Raw genomic sequence first — 24,041 nt, 5'->3', positions numbered from 1 at the left:
CCACTAGCCTTGAGCTCCTTGTGTGTCTCATTCTTTTCTTTTCATCCTCAACTCTGGTTGAATAAACGGGTGAGTGCCAGCTCTGGTAACATTGGGAACATTTGCTAGCCCAGAAATTCCCATTATATCATCACCAGTCATAGATACAACTTCATCCAAAAGCAAATGTGTGTAAGTTGCTTGAATTAATAATAATAGTCATTGCGAAGTTTTCAAACAGGAAACTGCAGGAGCAAATTGATATCCATTATGAACATTGTAGACTTAAGTGTGTCTAGAGTTGAGAAATTTCAATAACTATGCTACCTTTTACTAGTATTGTGCTAGTTTCTAATAGCTTCCCATCTCATTTGGAGTAAAAGCCAAGTCCTTAAAATGGCCTGGAAGGACCATTCTGGTCCCTGAACTTGCCTCCATTCCAGCCATCCTGGCTTCCTTGCATAGACACACATCCACCCCAGGACCTTTGCACTCCCTGCTTCTTTCTCCTATAAAGCCCTCTGCCCAGGTGACTGCATGACTTATTCCCTCATCTCCTTCAGGCCTTTGCTCAAGTTTAGTACATCCTTCTTAGTGTGGCTTCCCTGATTACTGGTCCACCCTGTCATCCTTTTTTCTGCTTTACTTTTCTCCGATTTCTGCCATTTAACAGACTATATACTTATTTATTTTGGTTTTTGTCTGCCTATCTTTCTCCAATAGAATGTAAGGCCCCTGAGTACAGGGAGTCTTGTCTGTTTTTCCAGCAAAAGTGTGTCTGGTACTTAGTAAGCTCTCAATAGGCATTTGTCGAGTACATGCATGTGTGGGTGAGGGAGCTGTCTGTACAGCACTTGGCACTTTCAGTTCTTACTGCCACCATTGGTGGTGGTGTCTCCAGTTACAGGAGAGGAAATTCAGGTTCAGAGAACAAAGTGACTCTAGGAAGCAGCGAAGGTCATCCTCAAACCCAAGTGTGTTTGTCTCAAGCTCTGTTCTCTCCAGTGGAATCCTTGCTGGTTGCCCCTCCTCTCCATCCCATTCCTGCCATGGTTAGGTGGCTTTCTCCTTTCCCCAGCAAGAGAGAGGAACTTTGTTCCAAGCACTGTATTTTATATACGTTATCTTCTGATCATCGTAATGAAGCTGCTGCATTGATGAATTTTTAGGTGAAAAAAAAAAAAAAGCCAAGTATTTTGTCCAGGGTTGTCTAGTTCAAGGTTGAAGTGGGCTCTAAGTTTGTGGTGAGAGACCACACACACAACATGAGGTTAGATTAATTTTCTCTTGTAACTAGCTCATTTGCAGCAAAGTGACCATGCAGACAAGAGCCACACCAACAGGTCTCCGTGTAGCCTCCCTTTGCCCTCAGAGTGATACCAGTCATGCAAGCTAGGGTCTGTCTCCTGGGTCTGTTCTTAGTTCTTGATGCACCACCATCATTTTCCACTCAGTTCAAAAGTCACCATTCAGGCTTCATGAAAAGGAATGTTTATGTCAGTAGGGGGCCCTCTCCTCTCCATGGGGCCCCATTCTCCAGTTGATTAGAGCATAGGACATCATTCTTCTGCCAGTCAGCATAGGTCTGTGCTGGCCCCACCTGCCCACTATTTTCCATCATTGTAGGACCTAGGCCAGGGAAGTGAAGTAGCATCTTACAGAACATGATAGAAAGAGGATCTAGTGGTGAAAGACTTTGCACCAAGACCTAATTAGTTTTCATTTGCCTTACGCAGTAAATGTTTTCCTTATTTATAGTTCCAGGTACGTTTTGGAGCTCAGTATAAAATGGAGGAGAAGGAAATGCAGGTGAATGTTTATCTAACTCTGAAGGGAAAGTACTTAGCCTAAGCGTAGTGGAAGGAAGCACCATGGAAAAGAACTTCTCATTAAAAAATTTTAAATTATACAAATAATACAATCAAGAAAGTGAAAAGAATGGGAGAAAATATTTACAAATATGTATCTGAGAAAGGACTTACATCCAGACTATACAAAACTTTCTTACAATTCAATGATAAAAAGGCAGATAATCCAATTTTAAAATGAGTAAAGGTGTTGAATAGACATTTCTCCAAAGAGGATATACAATGGGCTGATAGGCACAAGAAGAGATGCTCAACATCATGAATCATCAGGGAAAGGCAAGTGAAAACCACAGGGAGGGACTACATCTCACCTGCTAGAATGGCCAGAGCGAAATGTGGTGAGGATGTGGAGAAATTAAGAGCCCTCACGCATTGCCAGCGGGAATGTAAAATGGTGCAGCTGCTTTGGAGAACAGTTTGGCAGTTCCTCAGAAAGTTAAAAACAGCCCAGGTGGCATAGCTTGGTGTTTGGGTGTCAACCTATGAACCAGGAGGCTAGGGTCAGGGCTCATGCCTGGGATTCGGGCTCAATTGCCAGTGTGGGACGTGCAGGAAGCAGGCGATCGACAATTCTCTCTCATCATTGATGTTTTCATCTCTCCCTCTTCCTTCCTCTCTGAAATCAATAAAAATATATTTTAAAAAAGTAAACACAGAGTGACCATATGACCCAGCATTCCTAGGCGTATATCCCAGAGAAATGAAAAAAATACATCCACACAAAAACTTGCACACCATGTTTCTCTCAGCATTATTCATAACAGCCAAGTGTAGACCTAACCCAAATGTCCATCAACTGATGAATGGATAAATGAAAATGGCATATCCATATAGTGGACTATGACTTGGCAATAATAAAGGAGTCATACTACAACATGGGTGAAACTAAAAACGTGCCAAGTAAAGAAGTCAGTTACAAGAGACCACATATTGTGTGATTCCATTTGTGTGAAAGTGAAATATCCAGCATAGGCAAATCTCTAGAGAGGAAAAAGTAGGTTAGTCATTGCGTAGCATGTGGCAAGGGAGGTGGAGAGGGTGGAGAGTGACTGAATGGGTGCACAGTTTCTTTTACTGGGTATGGAAATCTAAACTTAGGTGGTGGTTATGGTTGCATGACTCTATGGACTGAGAAACGGTGAGTGTACACTTTAAATGGATGCACTATATGGCATGTGAGGTATATCTCAACAAAGCTGTTAAAGAATTTCTTAAACTTCTCATAGGAAAAATGACAAAAGGCAAATTATAACTAGGAAAAATATTTGCCACCATATTAGTAAAAAGTTAATGTCCTCATGAGCTCATGTATAACAATGATGAAAAAAATTAAGATTTTAATTTAAAAAATAAGTAAAGGACCAAAACAGCTTAAAGAAATACTGTAATAAAAAGTAATTAACATGACAATTGGATGGCATTTTTTTTTCACCTTCTTAAATTTGGAAAGATTTTTAAAAAATATATTTTTATTGATTTCAGAGAGGAAGGGAGAGGGAGAGAGAGATAGAAACATCAATGATGAAACAGAATCATGCCCTACACTGGGGATTGAGCCTGTAACTTGGAATCCAACCATGACCACCTGGTTCATAGGTTGATGCCCAGTGGGCCATGCGGCTGGGCTTGGAAAGATTTTTAAAAAATATATATTTTTATTAATTTCAGAGAGGAAGGGAGAGGGAGAGAGAGAGATAGAAACATCAATGATGAGAAGAGAATCATTGATTGGCTGCCTCCTGCATGCCCCACACGAGATGGAGCCCAGAGTCTGGGCATGTGCCCTTGGCAGGAATCGAACCTGGAAACTTCAGTCCACAGGCCAGCGCTCTGTCCACTGAGCCAAACCAGCTAGGGCTTGGGAAGATTTTTAACTACTAAAACTTGGTGCTGGCTAAGACCCTACTGTTAGCCCACCTCTTCTGGAATGCAAGGTGCCGGATATATCAAGAGCTTCAAAATGGTTTGCACTCTTAGATTCATGAATCCATTCCACTGAGAAATGATTTTAATTTTTAGGAAATAGAATTCGAATTATTCTCTGTAAAAGTCTTTACATAGATAGGTATCATAAGCTTACTTATAATAGAGTTTGGCTAAATGAATTATGTTAATTGTCATAGAATGAAAGATTTTGAAACTCTTCAGAATTATGTTTCCAAAGAATTTTTAGTGATGTAAAAACACTCATTTAATGCTAAATGAAAATAGGCACATGCAATGCTAGAAATACCAAGTGATCCCAGTTATCATCTTTAAAAAAATGTTCCCAGAGAAAAAAAGTCTGTGAATGTTCTCTAGATTGTGAGATTTGGATGATTACTTTGTCCATGACTTTATTTTCTAAATTAAAAAAAAAAAGTTAAATGAATGTAATTTTGGTAAAAGTAGTTAGGCATCCTGTGGGAAACCCTTTTAAACCAAACATAACATACTGTGATGAAATCTTTAGTAAATTAGGCTATATTTCTGCATATTTGTGTTTAATGTATCTTAGTTTACTATTTCTGCATACTGTACAGGGATTACTGGCTCACCTCTCCTTTATTGAACTACGTGAGCTTTAGAATTAGTCTGGTCCATAGCCTCCCTGTTCCCCATATCCTTCACCTCCTCCCTTTCTTGCTGTGTCACTTGGGTGAAATCACCTGACTGCTCAGAGCCTGCTTCCTCATTAAAAGCTGTGTATAGTGATGCCCATCTCAGAGGGTTAAAGTCATTGCTGCCTGTAAAGCATTTGGCATGGAGTAGTTCCTTAACTCTTTTTGAGACAGTATACTCAGTGCAAGATTTGCACGAAGTCTGTTTTTTAGTGATTTTACTGCTCTTACTCATCCAGCCTATATTTATGGAGCAAGTATTGTGTGCAGTCTCGAGCGCAGCAGGCACCGATCCTGTCCTCCGGCTGCCAGCGTGTCTGAGGAAACAGTTCTCACTTGATGGCAAAGAGGAAACGTCCGAGAAGTTGAGTAACCTGTCTTCCCTTGTTCTTCTTTATCTCCTTAGGAAACTAAGTGTCAAATCCATTACAAACCCTCGGTACCTGGACAGCCTGGGGAACCCGTCGGTCAACGGCCTGTACGATTTAGCTCTGGGCCCTGCAGATTCCAAAGAGGTGTGCTCCACCTGCGTGCAGGACTTCAACAACTGCTCCGGCCACCTGGGCCACATCGAGCTCCCGCTCACCGTGTACAATCCTCTCCTCTTCGACGTACGTTCTGCCCCAGGCCACCCTGGATGTGTGGGTCTCAGGGCTGCTGGGGGGATTTATGAGGCCACCCTTCTCCCCACAGGAGGGGTCTGAGGAGGTTAGCTCCGGACACTTTGACCTAAAGTTGCTCTTTACTGTGAACTTTTAAACCTTGAGGAGCCAAATCCCGGTCTTCAACTTGGCATCTAGCTCTACCTAAGTGTATCTTTTGATTCCAGTTGAGAAGAACCACAGCTTGGATCTGTTCACAGGAGGGGAAGAGAGCATCATCCATCCCCTGCACTTTTTTTTTTTTTAATATATTTTTATTGATTTCAGAGAGGAAGGGAGAGGGAGAGAGAGATAGAAACTTCAATGCTGAGAATCACTGATTGGCTGCCTCCTGCACGCCCCATGCTGGGGATCGAGCTTGCAACCCAGGCATGTGCCCTTGACCGGAATCAAACCTGCGACTCTTCAGTCTGCAGGCCGACGCTCTATCCACTGAGCCAAACCGGCTAGGGCCATCCCCTGCACCTTTTGTTTCAGGGGCTTGACACCCTTTAGAAACATAGGCAGAGCCACCCTGGCAATAGGGGGTCCTTTGGGGTTCTCCAGGCCCTGAGCTCTTAGGTGACCTTGTAGGCTCTGCTTGGTGGCAGGAGGAGCAAAGCGCCAGAAGACCCGAGGGCGCTAAGAATGAAGCTCCTGTTTGGAGTCCTACTGGTGCGTTTTCAGCGCTCCATATTGGCTAGCCCAGCCCCCAGGATTTGCTTTAAGCTGTACAGATGATAGCGTACATGGACATGATTTCTGTCTGTTAATTGTATCAAGGAAAGAGAATTGTCTTAGTTAAATACTAAATATTTGACTAAATGTAGTATTCAGTACTTAGTTAAAATAAAGGTAGTTCCCTACCTCAGACCCAAAGTAAATTTCAGATTTTAATGGTTTAAAATGAAATCATACAGAAAATATGGAGGAATATTTATCTAGTTCTTAAAATCACAAAGGCCTTTGTAGGTATACAGGGGAAGTGGAATTCTTACATGAATAAACTGACTCCATAAAAACAAAAATTGGAAGGACATTGAAAATCACCCTGACTACTACATTTTCTAATATCCTGCTTTTTATTCCTTCCTTCAGAAACTCTACCTGCTGCTCAGGGGCTCCTGTCTGAACTGCCACCTGCTGACTTGCCCCCGGGCTGTGATTCACCTCCTAGTCTGCCAGCTTCGAGTTCTGGAAGTCGGAGCCCTTCATGCAGTGTACGAGCTGGAGAGAATTCTGAACAGGGTAGGTGCCTGGCTCTCACGGAAATCAGGCAAGCCAAAGTTAGGAACAGAGGCTGTTTATTGTCTGTTCTTACATCTTGTGACTGGATACCAATCACTAGTTGTGAAAACATGAAGCCGTAGAGTAATTGGAGGAACGTTAATAAAAACAATATAGAAATACCATTTACCCAGGAGCTTTTTTTTTCTCCTGGACCCAGGATCCAATCAAGGTTCATACATTGCTTTGGATGTTACATCTCTTTCGTCTCTTTTAATGTAGAAAATGGTTTTTTATGATACTGACTTTTTTTGAAGACATTAACACTTTGTAGGATTTCTCACATCCTGGATTTGTCTGATTATTTCCTCATTAGATTCATGTTTTGGTAAGCATACTACTTACACAGTACAGGACACTTTGTGTTGCATCATTTTAGAGGCACATGCTGTCATGTTGTTCTATTGATAAGGCTTAGTTTAATTACGTAGGTAAGGTGGTGAACATGGGGTCTCTCTATTGCAGACCTTATTTTCTTTGTGACTAATGATTGCTTCAGATTTTCTGGTGCTATTATCAATATCTTGTTTAAAATTCATTTTCTGTTTGTAGATCAAAATCTTATTCATTTTTGTATGAAACAGCCAGGCAAAAGCATCTCATCAATTCTGATACTTTATGTGTACATTCTTTTAGATTTTCAACACAGTCATTACCTGTGAATTACAAAGCAGTTTTATTTCTTACCGATCCTTACATGTCTTATTTCTTTTTCTTACCTTATTTTGGTGGCTAGGATCTACAGTATTGTGTTGAAGGGGTAGCATGCATCCTTGTCTTGTTTCTTCTCACAAAGGAAAACCTTTCACCTTTCTTCTTCCCTTTCCCTTCGGACCTTAAGTGGGCAGAGCACATAGGCTTCTACACAGAGGTGTGGCCAGGTGTAGGTTGTCAAGCCAACCAAAGTGAGAAAAACATTCAAGGGGAGGGCATCTCTGCATGTGCGGGCAGCCCAACCTGGAATGTCAGAGTTCAAATAGCATGAGGAGAATGTTCATTTAGGGTAAAAGCTCAGCATGGGAGGCAGGCATCCAAATCAGGTAAGAGGGTGTCCATGCTGGATGGTCCAGTGTGGTGTCTGAGAGCCCAAAGAGTGTGAGGGGGGGTTCATAAGGAGAGTGGCCTGTAGCAGGATGGGAGCCCAAGTTGGGTGAGAGGGAGTCATGCACAGGAGTAGGTGGTGGCAGTGATGGGAGAGGGGTTACATACAGGGAGGAGGAGTGATCAAATTTAGTACATACAGTAAGGATAATGACGGCCAGATTTCACACCACCAGAGGGGGAAGTTACAAATAGATGAATGAGAGAAGACCCAGAGTTAATCCTGTAGTGTTGGAATGGAATTAAAAGTATTAGTGTGAAGGGTGTGTGTGCATATGCACATGTATTCCTAGTTCTGTCCCTGAGAGGGTCTGGGAGTGCTGTTAGCAATGAGCACACCTAGTGCCTATGTCTTGACTTCTAAATACCATTCTTCACTGAAAGGGCTTTTTGGATAAGTGGCTGATTCTAGGGCTGATGCAGAAAGTACAAGATGAACCTGGAATATCATGTGCCAGAGAGCAAGTCGATACTCAGAGAAAGAAGGGGACATGTCAGAATGACACAGGAGCTATCTGAGCTCACACTGGCCAAATCTAGAACAGTTTTTGAGCATCAAAGTAAATGATGATAGGAACTATTATAACCCAGTGGATAAAGTAAGAATCCATGAAATCCATGAGTTCATACTGATAAAAATGAATGAGTGAACTGAAAGTATAAATAACAGGCTACTTATACAGTTTGAAAGTACTCCCCCACACAAATAATCTTTATTAATTACAAAATGGGGGAAACGGTAACTTGACAGTGGAGAAGTCTGGCAGTCACCTCCTTATGCAAGTGGTCAAAGTGGGCATCACCCTGTGCAACAGATTGAAATCATGCCCCACCTGATAGTGAGGTGTAGTGAGAAGAGCAGAGCATCCACTGCTTCTGAATCTTCCTGCCAGAGATGCACAAGCTGAATCTGATCTCAGCAGACACCCAGATTTAACTCGCCTTCAATTCTTCAAAGTGTTAATGTCTTTAAAGTTAGACTAGGTGCCTGAGGGAGATGCAAGAGACATGACAAGCAAATGCAACAGGTGGCTCTGAATTGGCTGTTTTTGCTGTAAAGAATATTACTAGAGAATTGGCAAAACTTGAATGGTGTCTGAGGATTAGATGGTAGTAATTTATTAATGTTAATTGACGGCTTTTTATTATTGTATTCTCATATTAGAGAGTGTCCTTGTTTGTAGAAAATGTTCACCCAGGTATCTGGGCAGCAATTTACTCTCAAATGGTTCAAGGAAAAAGGTTGTTCTATGTACTTGCAACTTTTCTGTCAGTTTGAGATTGTGTCAGTATAAAAATAAATTATATTGGAACAAACAAATGGGGAAACATTTCAGCATTTCACCATAAGTATAATATTGGCTGAACTTTTATAGTTTTTATCAGATTAAAGAAACTTTTTCCTATTCCTATTTTGCTAACATGGCTGAATGTTGAATTTTATAAAAAACTTTTTCTGCACCTATTGAAAGTTTCAGATAATTTTTCTCAAGGTCACATGGTGAAATACTCAATTCCTTTTTTCATATTAAACTAACTTTGGATTCCTCGGATTCCTTGTTCTGGATAATTTACCTTTTTAATACATTGCAAGATTTGAATTCCTAATGTGTTGCTTAGGATTTTGCATCTGTGATCATGTCATTGCTTTGTAGGTTTCCTTTCTCATGTTGTCCTTTTGAGTTTGGTTATCTAGATTATGTTGGCCTCGTGAAATGAGGTAGGGAATTCTCTTTCCTTAAAGTGTCCTGATAGAGTTCATGTAAGATTGGGTGCTGCCAGACGGTCCCTCTTCAGTGGGTGTTCTCACAGCTGACTAAGTCTAGACTTCTTTGGCTCTCCAAGTTCAAGAGCAAAAGGACGCAATTACACCAGTGGACATGGGAGCCACCCTGGCCCAGGAGCCCCACACCCTAAGTAGGAATTAGTATCTTTTGTGACAGCTCCATGGGCCCAGCTTCCAGAGACTCAAGAGCATGCCTAGTTAGCACCAGGGAAGCTCAGAGCTGTGGTGTTTATAATTCATTCAGTCTTTCTGGTTCAGATACAGTCTAAGCAATAGAGGTCATTTTTGCCATCAGCAATGCTACCTAATGACGCGATTGACATTTCCACTTTTATAAGGTTTCTAGGGAACAGAATTGAAAAGTTAACTCCAAATCAAACTGGTTCAAAAGAGAGAGGAGAGAGAGATTTTCTTAAATCTTTATTCAGAGTAAGTTATATTTTCTAGAAACTTGTCCATTTCATCTAAAGTTTCAAAATTATTGGCATAAAATTATTCATGATGCCTACCTTAAGAAAAATTTTTTGTAAAATATACCCACAGAAATGCATTAACCATACATAAAATCCAACAAATAGTTAAAAGTGTCAAGCTATTGTCCCTGTTCCCAGAAACGCCCTCTCTCTCAAGAGCAAAAGGACGCAATTCTTTAAGTACAATGACAGTTTGTCATTGTACTTAAAGAATTCTTTGTGGAAATAAGTTGAGGCCTCAGGTGCTATTGCCTCCCTCCAAAGAGGCTTCTGCCATACCCTCGATGGACCATCGTAGTCTGGGTTCAAAGCTGATGGCTCTCGGGACTGCTGGGTAATTGCAATCCACGAGGCCCTGTTTGAGGGCCAGTTTATTTCCCGGGGGCACAGCCCCTGGATCCTCCCCAGCTGGACGTAACTGCCCTGAGGGGTGCCCTGGAGCCCTGCGTGCTGCAGCCCCGAATCAGCACCGAATCGAGCACCCGGGCCCGGGCTCCTTGACCTGGACTCCTGTTTTCCCTTCAGTTAGGCCTGGATCCTCCTCACTGTCCTGTGGGCTCTTGAGAGCTTCAACAATAGAAACATATGTTATCCTGTCTTGGCTCTTTTTAGTTTCGGTGTGAATAATGTAGCCCACCATTATTGGAAGCAGGATATTCTCGTTGGGTTTTATTTAAACAGCCTCACTGTTTTGAGAATGCAGCACAGCAGCCATGAAGTGTCAGTCTCTGCTCTCAAACCGAACTCTCCCCTTGGGAAGGCTGGCCCTGGTGCTGCTAATCGTACACGGGCTTTGTTTGATAATGTGGTTTTTCTCTTTGTTTTTCAGTTTCTGGAAGAAAATGCTGATCCTACTGCTTTTGAAATCCAGGAAGAATTAGAACAATATACACGTGAAATTGTACAGAACAACCTCCTTGGATCCCAGGGCTCGCACGTGCGTTATACCTTCTTTCCTCTCGGAACACTCGGTTTTCCGCCCGGTCACTTACGCACACATTCGGTTTCCCGTAGTTGACCTGGGTTTGAATCCCAGCTCTGCCTCTTATGAAGCCTGTGACCTACAAATTGCATAACTAATCCTGAGCCACTGTGTCCTCAGTATTTGATGCCTGCCTCCGGGACCGAGGAGAAGATTGATGAAATTAGGTAGTGTAGGCGCAGCGTCCAGCAAGGTTCTGGCTTGCAGTCTCACTTGAGAATGAGGTCCATGTTCTTTTCTTCTTTCTCTCTGTAGCACTGTAAACTACTATGAGCGCTGATCCCACCCTCTTCCCTGTTCCCCCGTAGCATCTATGTCGGTGTTCATTTGTTCAGTGAATGAATGATGTCAATAATCAGCCTGCAGGACTAACTTGAAACCTGATTCACCTCATGCCAGTTTCACACCAGAGATTCCGATTGAAGTGGTCTGGGGGAGGGCCCGGGTGGCTCTCATTTGCAGCCAGGCTCAGAGCCACTCATGTAGCTTCACTGTGGATGTACTTTTCTCAGAACCCTGAGGTCCAGCCCAAGAGGGAGCAGGGAGGTTGCACCAACTGCCTCCAAAGAGTTTTATTTCTTTTATTTTTTATTTTCAAATATTTTATTTATTTATTTCAAAGAGGTTTATTTTAAATTAAAGTAAGGGAACCCAGCGTTTATGAAGTACCTTGTGCAAGCCCCCCACTGCATTCATCATCTCTCTTAGTGACAGCACAGTGGGGCTGTTTCTCCTCTTATTCACGTATTATAAATGAGGAAAGAAGCCACTCAGTGACTGGCAGAGCTTGGCTGTATTAGGGTTCTGTGGAAATTTTTGTTTAAGAAGGTGGCTTCCTCTGGTTTTTCAAAAAAGGTAAAAATCACTGAATACATACTGGGTTCTCTTCAAATGGCACTCCGAGGTTCTTTCTTTTCAACAGGTGAAGAATGTCTGTGAGAGCAAGAGCAAGCTCATTGCTTGCTTCTGGAGGACACACATGACTGCTAAGCGATGTCCCCACTGCAAGTGAGTCTCAGGGCGCTGGCCAGTCCCTCACAGCTGTCAGTAAATGTGCTGGTGGGTTCCTCCTCTCCTCACTCACAGCTGTCCTCTTGCCTAGGACCGGGCGGGCAGTTGTCCGAAAGGAGCACAACAGCAAACTGACGGTCACGTATCCAGCCGTGGTGCACAAGAAAGCTGGCCAGGAGGACACAGAGCCGCCGGGTAAGCAGCCGGGCCCTGGGCGGCCCTCGGCCATGTTCCTTGGCGTGGCCGTCGATTGTGTCCCAGACCTTGGGAACAGCAGTCCTCTGTGCCACGTGTCTCGGCTGTGTGCCTGGTGAGCCGGAGGCGGAGGGGATCCTGGGGAGTGCCCAGCCCTGGCCTCTCGCACAGCTGACGGGCTGGGCTGCATTTTGAGGGCTGAACAAGGCACCTCTTGCTTCAGGTGGTCATTTTCTGAAGGAGGAAGTTAAGAGATACATACTTGGCAAATTTTTAGAACCATTTTATTGTCCAAAAAGTGTGGATTTATTTTGAAGTAAAATGTATAATGTAGGTGAATTTTAAAGAAACACTACGAGGTCAAAGACCATTAGCACCTCCTGCAGGCGGCTCCTGGGGGTCCCTAAATTTCTGGGTAGTGTCTCCTCCTCAGCTTGGTTCTACCCTTGGGGTCCTTGAGGGAAATGTTTAGAGACTGACTTAGTCCTCCTGCTTTTGTATTTTTGTTAGTTGTAGGTTTGTTTCGTGTTTTGAAGTGGTGAAGATTATATAAGGTATCCCGTTCGAAGTGCTGAGCCCTGAGCCTGCTATGCAGTATGTGCTCTGTAGATGTTCATTGTTCATCTTTATTGTAAGTGAGCGTGCCAGGGAGGGAAGAGCTTGACCTCGCTTGACTCCGCGCTCTGCTACCGATTCTGAGTAGGTCTAGCAGTTCAGGCGCCTTATTAGAGAAGGCCACTTCTGGGAGCTTCTGTTTCCAGCCCTATATCGTGGCAAAAACAAAACCCCTGGCCCAGGGTTTAGGAAGTTTCATGTGTGGAAGTCCACAGCGTATTGCGACTGAACTTTATTGCAGAGCTGGAGAATGTGGAAGAGGCAGGGAAGGAAGTCTCTTCCCCGAGATGCATGGCCTGTCTTTACATTTGAGGATTCTGGCGAGGCGGGAGTAAATAACTTAGTCTGTCCAGGCTGCTGTAACAACACACCGGAGACGGTGCTCATAAACCCAGCATTTGTTGCTCACGGTTGTGGAGGCTGGGAAGTCCAAGGTGGGTGCTGGCGAATCCAGTGTCCAGTGAGGGCCCACTTCCTCATTGACAGCCACTTCTCCCTATGACCTCACGTGGCAGAAAGCGGCAAGGGAGCTCTCTGGGGTCTTTATAAGGGCATCAGTCCCATTCATGGGCGTTCGTCCTCATGACCTAATCATCCCAAAGCCTCCTGACACCTTCACCTTGGCGGTTAGGATTTCAACACCTGTGATTTGGGGGACACAAACATTCAGACCATAGCAGTAACAAATCCATTTATTACTTTTTAAAAAAACCTTTTACTTTAGACTAATTTTAGACTTGCAGAAGGGTTGCAAAGATAGTACAGAGTTCCCATGTACTCTTTACTCAGTTTGCCCTAATGCAGCATCTGAGATTGCCATGGTGCACCTGTCAAAACTAAGGAATTAGCATGGTGCAGTGCTGTTAATGAACTACAGGCTATATTTGAATTTTTCCAGTAATGTTCTTTTTATGTTCCAGGATTCAACCCAGGACACCACACTGCATTTTAAAAGCCTGTTTAATTTTGTTTAATGGTTTATAGTTAACCACAGGGTAGATTTTTCTGCACTTACCTATAAATAGCCCTTAAAATAATTTTTAAGGCTGGGAACTGCTGCTCTATTCCTTAGGGTGCCTTAGAAAATGTTCACAAGTTGAGAACAAAGATGGTCAGGGTTCTAGAGGATAACTGTTTCTTTGGAGCAAATATCTGTAACAGATAAGTCACCGTTTAAGTGTCTTTGTCAAATCCATCCTTTGAAGTAATCTCTCACTACAACTATGAGAATATGACGGTGCCAAACAAAAGTCTGAGTTAGAATCAAGCCAACAGTTGCCCTCCATGGTTCTAGGTTGGGTTTTTAGTATTTAACAAACGTTTACGTTTTGGGCCCTCAGCCTCATGAAACATGCTGTGGCTGAGCTTAGTGCCAGGGTGGAGACCTGACCATGCGGCCTCCGCTCTCAGAGGAGGCTTCCGGGGTCACAGGTCAGTAACTCCAGAGAGCAGGTGATGTGGCCACATTCCTGATACCGAAGGGAGCCAAGCAGTGACTGCCTCAGTTGTCCCCACAAACAAGTCACCCATGAGGAGAGCCATAGCTTGTGAAGTGCTACATACACTCGGAGTGCACCTCGAGCCCCACAGTGCACACTAGCATTTTTATTTTATTTTTTTGTTAATTTTTTTTTAAAAATTATTATTATTTTTTTATTATTTTTTTTTTTACAGAGAGGAAGAGAGAGGGATAGAGAGCTAGAAACATCGATGAGAGAGAAACATCGATCAGCTGCCTCCTGCACACCCCCCACTGGGGATGTGCCCGCAACCAAGGTACATGCCCTTGACCGGAATCGAACCCAGGACCTTTGAGTCCTCAGGCCGACGCTCTATCCACTGAGCCAAACCGGTCTCGGCTTAAAAATTATTTTTAAAAACCTCACCCAAGGATATGTTTCTAGATTTTAAAGAGGAAGGGAGAAGTGTAGGAGGATGAGGGAGGGAGGGAGAGAGAGAGAGAGAGAGAGAGAGAGAGAAAGAGAAAGAGAGAGAAACATCAATTGGCTGCTTCCCGCACACACCCTGACCTGGGATTGAACCCACAATCTAGGTAGGTACCCTGAGTGGGAATCGAACCTGCACTGCAACCTTTTTGGTGTACAGGATGATGCTCCAACATACCAAGCCACCTGGCGAGAGCCACATTAGCATTTTTAAATGAGAATTCTCATAGCCAAGACGCTCCACCACTGTGATTGAGTCTTCCCCAAGTTATATAACCTTCCTTTTGCACATGGCAGCTCTCAGAGCTGAACGAAACACATGCCACGATGTGCTGAACTCCCATCTAGGCAGCTTTCATTCTGGCAGGCTGTTAGGAGGGGTGCAGCCCATGCGAGGTGGTGGCTTCCTGCAGGTCTCTTCTGCTTCGAATCCTGTGATTGAACAACTGTAGTCCCTTAATGAGGGAGCGGGAGGGAGGGCACTTCATGCCTGGGAGACGGCAGCTTCAGCTGGTCTTCCCCAGCCCTTCAAGCCTGTTTAGGAGGAAAGAAAGCACAGAGAGTTGTTTCCAGAAATGCCCACAAAGTTGTTCCTTAGGTTAATAGCATCCTCTTTTTTTCCTTCTGAACATACGATGCTTTGGTTATTCCTGAAGGTCAACACCTTTTTGTTTCATAACCCCACTCCCTTCTGTTACATTAACTGGTTGAAATGTTTTGCTTTTATAGGAATCAAAATGTTAAATGTAGACTCCTTGACCTAGCAATTCAGCTTCTATGACTTTGTCCTAAGAATACCCACAGTGTTGTTTAAGTAGTTTAAAATTGGAAATGGCTTAAATGCCTATTAATAGGGAATAGTTAACTAAATTATGGTATATCTATTCATTATTATCCAAGTTACTTGGATAATAATGAATAGATAATAACTTGTGATAACAGCCCAGCCAGTGTGGTTCAGTGCTTGAGCATCAGCCTATGAACCAGGAGGTCACTGTTTGATTCCCAGTCAGGGCACATGCCTGGGTTGTGGGATGGATCCTCAGTAGGGGGCATGGGGGGTGTGGGAGGCAGCTGATCGATGATTCTCATTATTGATGTTTTTATCTATCTCTCCCTTTCCTCTCTTTGATATCAATTTAAAAAAATTTAAAAAAGAACTTGTGATAACGTAACCTTTGCGGATGGTCAAGAAACTAATTAGAGAATTGGAGGTGAAATGAAGCTGGATTGTACAACTATAGAAAAAGGCAAAAGAATGAGGTTTTTAAATGTAGATTATCTTAGCATATCTTGAACATGTGCATTCAGGCCAGTAACTTTTTAGTGTCTGACACAATGTACTGGGCACTGTGTCAGGTGCTAGGAACAGACAAGATGGGTTCCTGCCCTGATGAGTGCATAAAAAGGGAAGATGGAGCAATATTTAATTTCCATGAGTGTATCCTGGAAGAAGTTGATAGTTTTAAACTTAGACGTTCACATTACTTGTATCTTTGTTAACCATCTAAGTGCCTGGAGTCTGACCTCCCAAGTGGCAGCCCAGGTCTGATTTTCTGACCCACCCTGGGTATAGCTGATAGTATCCCAAAGTGATTTTGCTTGACCCGAGAAACCAAAACCAATCTACTCCTCACATAGGAGGAAAATATTCAGAGCTGTGACTATGCTGTCCTAGACTTTGATATACATAAGAAGAAATGAAGTATGCAGATACCCATAAAAATGTTCATGCCCAGTTGGTGTGGCTCGATGGTTGAGCATGGACCCATGAACTGGGAGGTCATGGCTTGATTCCTGGTCAGGACATATGCCCAGGTTGCGGGCTCCATCCCCAGTGGGGGGCGTGCAGGAGGCAGCCAACCGATAAGTCTTTCTCATCATTGATGTTTCTATCTCTTTCCCTCTCCCTTCCTCTCTGAAATCAATAAAAACATTTTTTTAAAGGAATCAACAACTGTTTTAAAAAAATGTTCATGTCCATTTACCTATAATTCTATTTCAGTGAACATTTCTTGTAAAAGCCATGTGCATACACGTTTTTTTTAAAACACAATGTTACTTATAATAGTAAAAAACCCACATGTCCAACTATAAAAGTATGGTTAAGTCACTTCAGAAAACATCCTCTGAGCAGATTTTCATGCAGCCATTAAAAATGATGGCCAGGCAACATGCTCACAAGAGCCAAGTATACAAGTAAATCCATGGTTCACATGACAGTGGTCTAACACACTGCTTAAACCGAAGCATGGAAAGGGATACATAAAGGTGATAATAGTGATATAATGTAATGTGATGGAATGGTGGGTGGGGTTTTTTTCTTTTGCTCTGTTGATTTTATAAAGGTAGTTACATTGTTCTCATGACTTTAAAAATTAGATTAAGGGGGGAAATATGCAGAGCTGAGGCTATGCTGTCCTAGAGTTTTTATGATCAAATTGCAGGCTTGGCAGGATGGGGCGAAAGAATTGATAAATCCCAGTGCAAAAGGAGTGCCTGATATTGACTTAACCTGTTTCCCTCCTCTGCTCCAGGAATTGAGGAAGCCCAAATGGGAAAACGAGGGTACCTGACACCCACCGGCGCACGAGAGCATCTCAGCGCCCTTTGGAAGAACGAAGGTGCTGCACCAGCCGAAAGGATAACGCTTTATCTCCTCCTGGCTCTCATTCCCTGGGCTCATTACCCTGCCTTACTACTTTAGTTTTTTCAAAGTTGTGGTTATTGTAAATCTCTCCTGAAGCCAATGCATAGGTTAGGGTCAGCCTTCAGGTCCATTGTCATTGATGCATTATGGAAAGGAGAAGGCCTTAACCTCCAACTGTGAGGTTTCTATGGACATTCCTTCTGCAAATCAAAAAATGAACTTTAATATGTAGTTTTAATTAGGATTGTTATATCTTAACTCCCTACAGAAAGGAAAATCCTTCCCTTTTGAGTGTATAACAAAACCTATGCAGTATCCCCACACCTTCATGTCACCCACCTCTGAGAGTGTGTTCTGGAACACTGGTGTAACCATTGTGTGAGGATAAGCACTTAACAATGAAACTGGTGCCAAGCTTTGTCAGGGGCAGGAAAAGGGCACTCAGGGTACCGTGGTGGTGTATGTGGCAGGCCCTGACGCATTTTATTCAGTCTCCCTGCGTTTTCTTTAAGGTCACTGGAATATTAGCTTTGAATCCACAGAAGAGCCCTCTTGGTAGCATCAGTGTGCAGGGATTTTGTTTTGATTTTAAGGCTAACTTTTTTGGTTTGATTTCCCCCCCCCCCCCCATATTTCAAATATATGTTTTATAAACACCAAAATAATTGTGTACATGTGTGTATAAGTCTGAGACAAGTGGCCTTTTTTATTTCCCATCCCTCCCCATTTCAACCCCTGGGCTAAGCACTGTTGTACCCGTAGTAACATCTGTGTGCAGGCTCTCAGAGGCTATTTTTTCTCATTTTTATAAAGAAAAATTGATTTTATTCTACATATTGTCCTATATTCTGGTGCGTTGTATTTTTTAGTTCAATTAGTAAAACATTTTATCCATCATGTTCCAACATAGATTTAAATGATCTTTTTGGTTCATTTCAAACACAGGATTCTTTCTGAACTTCCTTTTTTCGGGACTGGAAGATGTTGACATGGAGTCTAGATTCAACCCCACTATGTTCTTCCTGGATTTCTTGGTGGTGCCACCCTCAAGGTGATGCCCTTTAGTTGACTTTATTTCACCTGGAGAAGGTGCACTGGGTAACTGAATGTGGCCTCGGGAGAGGATGGAAGGGTGGCGGGCACGGAGAAATAGAACAGCAGTTCTGCTTCCAGGCGGCAGGTGGTGGGAGAATTTCCCTCCCGTTTGTCCTGAATGTGGTAGGAATGTTGGTTGTCCTTTGAGTGTGGTGGGGTTTGAGATGCTTATAGTAGGGATGGGGGAGAGGCTGAAGAACATGACCCTTCCCCCACACTAAACATTCACTGATTCCGTGTGTCCCCCTGCAGGTATCGTCCTGTCAATCGCTTGGGGGACCAGATGTTTACGAATGGCCAGACGGTGAATTTGCAGGCTGTCATGAAGGACGTGGTTCTGATCCGAAAGCTTCTGGCATTGATGGCCCAAGAACAGGAGCTGCCATGGGAGGTGGCAGCACCTGCCACAGATGAGGTCAGGGCTGTCTTGGAGCTGATGTCATAAATGACCACGCTGAGTTCTAACTCTCCAGTGGATGCAGAATGCTGTGGGTGCTGGGAGGGGCTGGTTGGGCTCAGTTTGGAAAACATAGGTAATGTTGGGGAAAGCCCGGTCTGAACATGGAAAGGTCTGAGTTCACCCCAGTGACCTTGGTTGAGTTGCTTTAATTTTGTGGACTCACCTCTACTGTAACATGGGTTTGGTCTGCCATGAGGTTTTATACATAGGTTGTTCTGGGCCACCTACCCTTGGCAGCTCTAGAAAGAAGAGTTTGCTTCCCTTGGGCCCTGAAAATGTTCCTCCTGGGTTACAATCCAGACCCCAACTCACCCAGTGGTTTGGCTCATTAAGATCTCCAGCACTGGGGTCAGGAAGGCAGTGTTGTAGATTCTAGGAACTTCCCTGAATAGGACTGTGAGGTTTGGGGCCTCAGCTTCCTACTCATAGGTGGTGGAGCTGAATTCAGTTTTTCCATTTCAGCAAACACTTCTCGAGCCCTTCAGTGTGCCAGGTGGTCAGTGGGTATAGGAAGGCTTGCTGACGTCACTGAGGTCCTGCCCAGCGCTGGGTGCCAGTAGGAAGGGCTTTCTCAGGCCTGAGGAGACTGGGCTCAGGCTCCCTGCTAGCTGCCGCAACAGTCCTGCTATGAACGAGGCCCATCACCAGGTGGCGCCAGCACTTGTCCTGGACACGCAGTTGTTACCCAGCCTTTCTCCTTGGGCTTTCTTTGGGTTCCTTAAGTTTCTGATCTGCACTGTAGGTGAGCTTTTGTTTGTTGTTGTTGTTGTTAATCCCCACTTGAGGATATTTTTTCCATGGGTTTTTAGAGAGAGTGGAAGGGGGCGCAGAGGGAGAGAGAAAGAAACGTCCATGTGAGAGAGACACATCATTTGGTTGCCTCCTGCATGCACCCCAACTGGGGCTAGGGATCGAACTACAACCCAGGTACGTACCTTTGACCAGGAATCAAACCCTCGACCCTTAGGTGTGCAGGCCGCCACTCTAACCAGCCAGGGCAGTGTAGGTGTGCTTTTAAAAATCCCAAGTTTAAGAGAAATCGGCCATCTTCAGGCCCTAGTCCAGTTTGGAGGAGAAAGCAATAGGACAGCCAGGTCCAGTGACCAGGGATTAGAACTTTATTTTGATGTCCCTTAAAAATAAGGTAGTCCCTTGTCAAAAAACCCACAAACAACAACAACAAAAAAGCTGAGTCTCTGAAGAAGTAAACAGTATCCTCACTGATTCCTAAGATCCTGTTAGCTGAAGTCACCTGTCGTCGTACAGGTGACCATCTCTCCCTGCCTCAGCCAGAGCAGAAAATACATCCATCCCTCCCTGTAACTCAGGACGCCCCTCTGTTCTCAGGTTGAGGACAAGCCTACTTCATCACTAATGGCTTCCGCAGCATTCCCGTGTACCGGGTCTTCACCCTTCCTCTGCCCTCTTCCAACACACTTCCAGGTTTCCTCTCTCATCGGACCCACACTGAGGGACATGGAACCCTCTGTCAGCTCCTGTGTCATCCTCAGCTGGATGGGCCCAGTTGTGGCTGGACAGTATCAGTAGGTGGTGCTCTTAGGCAACTTAAGGCCTCAGGGCCTATCTCCTAGCAGGAGGGAGAAGAGAAGGAGGCAGAGCCAGGGACAGAAAAGGATTGGATAAATATTCCAATGAAGCTTGGAGATCAGCCAGCCCCTCGACATAGCCCAATCGGGGACCCACATCCTGACTAATGATATAAAAAATCATATGGCAAACGTTTTTTCCTTCTAAGAAATTTTCCACCTGCATTTTTGTAAGTGCTTTGGATCAAGTTTTTCCAAGATCGTAAATGTAGCTGTAACTCCGTCTGAGAATCCGTTACCTGGCAGGATAACAGTTTCATAAAAAGAGTATGGATGGGGGAAGAATTTCTAGGGTCGCCTTAAAAATGAGACATTAAGGGACTTCAGCAACTGCTGCTAGCAGTTTGATGAAACAAGCTACCATGTTAGAGAACCCACAGGGCAAATAATTGAAGGTGCAGCCGACTAGGAACTGAGGCTCAGTCTGGCAGCCCTTGAGAAATGGAATTCGGCCAACAACCATGTCAGCTTAGAGTTAGATCCGTCCCCAGCGAACCTTCACATGAGAGCCCAGCACTGGCCGATGGCATCACAGCCTGGGAGACACTGAAGCACAAAAGCCAGTGAAGCTGTGCCCAGATTCCTGACACAGAACTGTGAGATAATGAATGTGTGTTGGCCTAAAAGAAAAGAAAGAAGCCTGCTTATAACATTGAGTTCATTTTACTACTGGAAAGAGACTGGCTGGGAAGTATGTAATGGGGCTCATGTTTCATGGATGTGAACTGACGCTAGAGTAAGCAAGAAAAATAAAACCAAGCCTGCATTTCTGAGGGTTTTCCATCATGCTTGTTTTCTTGGTTGTCTTGCCAGGAAAAAGACTCTTCGAATGGGATGGACCGATCCTTTTTGAGTATGCTTCCAGGCCAGTCCCTCACAGACAAACTTTACAACATTTGGATTCGCCTTCAGAGCCACGTCAATATTGTGTTTGATAGCGAGATGGACAAATTAATGACGGAAAAGTATCCTGGCATTAGACAGGTGAGCAATAAGTTGGATTCCCATTGCTATCTGAAGGGGTCAAATAATAAGCATTTGTATTGAACCAAGAAAATAATAAACATACTTGATTATTTTTTTAAATGCCTTCTTTGGACTCCCCTTCCCCCCAAATAGATCCTCGAGAAGAAGGAGGGCTTATTCCGAAAGCACATGATGGGAAAGCGAGTAGACTACGCGGCCCGTTCCGTCATCTGCCCAGACATGTACATCAACACCAACGAAATCGGAATCCCCATGGTGTGTGCGGAGGGGCCATGTTTGCTGCTGTTGGGCGGCAGATGGGAGTGTGGAGGAGGGCTGGAGGGAAGGAGTGTGGCAGGTTGTGTGACTTGAGGAGGGACAGCTTCCTCTTCCTGGTTAAGTCGTTTGGAGGGGATGCGAGTCTGTGTGATGGCATTGCTCTCACTCCTTGCCAGGTCTCCAAACACCTTCCCCCTCTAAGGAAGACTCACTCCTGGGCCACCAGGGAGCTGACTGTCGGGTGTTCCACGTCCCACCCGCATCTCTTCCCTCTGCCTGTCTTGGCCTAGTCTTCACACCCTCCTTCCTAGTCAGCATGGCTGCACAACAGGGAAGGGGATTTCATCCCATGGACTCGCCTGGTGCCAGGAGTCAGGGATGTGTGCCTTGGTTGCCAGGGAGAGGGAGGAGAGCGCGCTGCCAGAGAGGAGGCGTGTGTGAGCCGTCCATCCTCCCACTTCCTCTGGGTAAGCGGTTCACCCCTTCCACCCATTAGTGTTTCCTTAGGGAGCCAGTTTCCGTTCTCACTTCCCCACCAGTGCAAGCCGTGGTGCTCATTAGCAGCAGCCCTTTAATCGGCTTCCTCCTTAATGGGCCTTGAGGTCAGTAATAATGAAGATGGTTTAATTCCCTCCGTGGAGAGTGTCATTTCTGCATGCACTGCCCGGCTGCTGCTGCTCTCGGGGGAGTGCTGGGAATGAGTGGAGCTCTCTGCCTCCTCTCTCCTGGCACACTAGGGCTTCCTCAGCAAGGCCATGACGGTCGAGGGGACGAGAGTCAGGGGACATTCAGCCCTGTGCCCACCACATTCTGGGAACATTAGGTCATTGCTGGGAATGGCATCATGGAGCCAGTGGTGATGCCCATGAGTCTGAGGCCCCGGGAAGAGAGGCCACACCTGGTTGGTTGCTTTTTCTGGGCAGAGGGCAGGGGCTGCCCCTCTTGGCTTTGGCCTCGTGGTGCCTAGAGTGTCCCAGGTTTGGGAGAGACTGTTAGTGCTGCCTTCTCTTTCCACATTCAGAGCTGCCAGGCCTCGTTCTTGGATCGATTTGAGCTCATTTGGTAATGGCTGTCCCCTTACGGGGACTCGGAAGTTACCTTAAGGCCCCCTCCCCCCCCATCCTGCCTCTGGTCTCAGGGCCATGGAGGCCCAGGGTTGCTCACTGGTGGCTGTGAGGAGCAGAGCGTGTGAAACTGCTCTTGGTCCTTGTGGTACACCCTTCCCCCGGCACCTGTGGAGAGGTGTTACGGGAGCAAAGGAGGTGAAATACGACTCAGTAGTGAACCCCATAGACTAGAGTGTCCCGCGTGAAGCTCACATGCCAGCGGTGGAGACACACAAACAGGTACACAGGAGCGAAACACTCAGGCAGTGTCAGTGCATCAGCGAAAGTAGAGCAGGCTACGGGAAGGGAACGTAGGAAGGCCGCTCACAAGGTGCTGTTGGGGCCGAGAACGGGACAAAATTCAACAAGGTCCCTTACGTAGGACTCAGACTCTCCAAGGTATTTATGTGCGTTTAGAAGCATCACAGAGTTTAGAATATTCAGTAGCTCAGAAACTCCCTGAAGCAGGGAACTTGTTTTCCTTGGAGTGGACGTACTGCAGTCCGTGTTCAGTGGGGCGCTGCGTCATCTCAGGAAGCCGAGTTGGTTTCCGCTGCCACCTTGACTGTGGTGGCTGCCGGAGCTGCCGAGTAAAAAGATCCTGGTGCCGTGTCTGGGCGCAGGGCAAGAGCCTCAATCAATTGGTAATGCCTGCTGGGGTGTGGTGGTACTTGAAGGCCAGCACTCGCCACCTCTCTTAAGCTAGTGTCCCATTCTGTGTTCCCTTTGGGGTCCATGAATTTATTGGCAGAGGAGGAAATGATGATGTTTTAGAATGGGTTAAAAAATTCTTACATGTCCAGCCAATGTGGGTCAGTGGTTAAGTATCAACCCATAAACCAAAAGGTCACAGTTTGATTCCTGGTCAGGGCACATGCCCAAGTTTCGGGCTCCATCCCCAGTAGAGGGCATGCAGGAGGCAGCCGATTGATGTTTCTATCTCTCCCTTTCTCTCTCAAATCAGTAAAAAAGAAAGAATGGGTCTGTGAAAAATGCTGTAGTGGACATATAGGTACATATATCCTTACAAATAAATATCTCAAATTAAAAAAAATTCTTATGTGTAGAAGGCAACATTCAGATCATTCTCTTCAGACAGACTTCTGGGACAGGGCCCAAACTCTGTTCCCTTAAGACAGGGGTGGGAAACATCTGGCCCCTGGGCCATATAAGGCCTGAGAAATCATTTGGTCTGGCCCTGCCAAGGCATTGGAGGTGAGTCAATTAAATATAGCAGGCTCATTTTTAAAAATACTTTTTAATTGATTTCAGAGAGGAAGGGAGAGGGAAAGAGAGATAGAAACATCAATGATGAGAGAGAATCATGAATTGGCTGCCTCTTGCACATCCTCTACTGGGGATTGAGCCCGAAACCCAGGCATGTGCCCTAACGG

At 44.8% G+C, this 24,041-nt stretch overlaps 1 protein-coding gene across 1 annotated transcript in view; it reads left to right on the top strand.

Moving 5' to 3' along the window:
- Nucleotides 1-24,041, top strand: part of POLR1A (RNA polymerase I subunit A) — a 73,621-nt gene that overhangs the window by 2,221 nt on the left and 47,359 nt on the right. Inside the window, exons 2-11 of the mRNA XM_008155919.3 lie at nucleotides 4,854-5,058; nucleotides 6,187-6,336; nucleotides 10,565-10,672; nucleotides 11,640-11,725; nucleotides 11,820-11,923; nucleotides 17,022-17,108; nucleotides 18,080-18,185; nucleotides 18,482-18,644; nucleotides 21,110-21,280; nucleotides 21,416-21,538. Of these exons, the coding sequence (XP_008154141.2) occupies nucleotides 4,854-5,058; nucleotides 6,187-6,336; nucleotides 10,565-10,672; nucleotides 11,640-11,725; nucleotides 11,820-11,923; nucleotides 17,022-17,108; nucleotides 18,080-18,185; nucleotides 18,482-18,644; nucleotides 21,110-21,280; nucleotides 21,416-21,538 (1,303 nt within the window). The remainder of the gene's footprint in view (nucleotides 1-4,853; nucleotides 5,059-6,186; nucleotides 6,337-10,564; nucleotides 10,673-11,639; nucleotides 11,726-11,819; nucleotides 11,924-17,021; nucleotides 17,109-18,079; nucleotides 18,186-18,481; nucleotides 18,645-21,109; nucleotides 21,281-21,415; nucleotides 21,539-24,041) is intronic.

This window comes from Eptesicus fuscus, chromosome 16, assembly GCF_027574615.1.
Source record: "Eptesicus fuscus isolate TK198812 chromosome 16, DD_ASM_mEF_20220401, whole genome shotgun sequence".
Classification (NCBI taxonomy): domain Eukaryota; kingdom Metazoa; phylum Chordata; class Mammalia; order Chiroptera; family Vespertilionidae; genus Eptesicus; species Eptesicus fuscus.
Note: the sequence above shows the minus strand (reverse complement) of the source record. Positions and strands in the feature narration are given on the sequence as shown.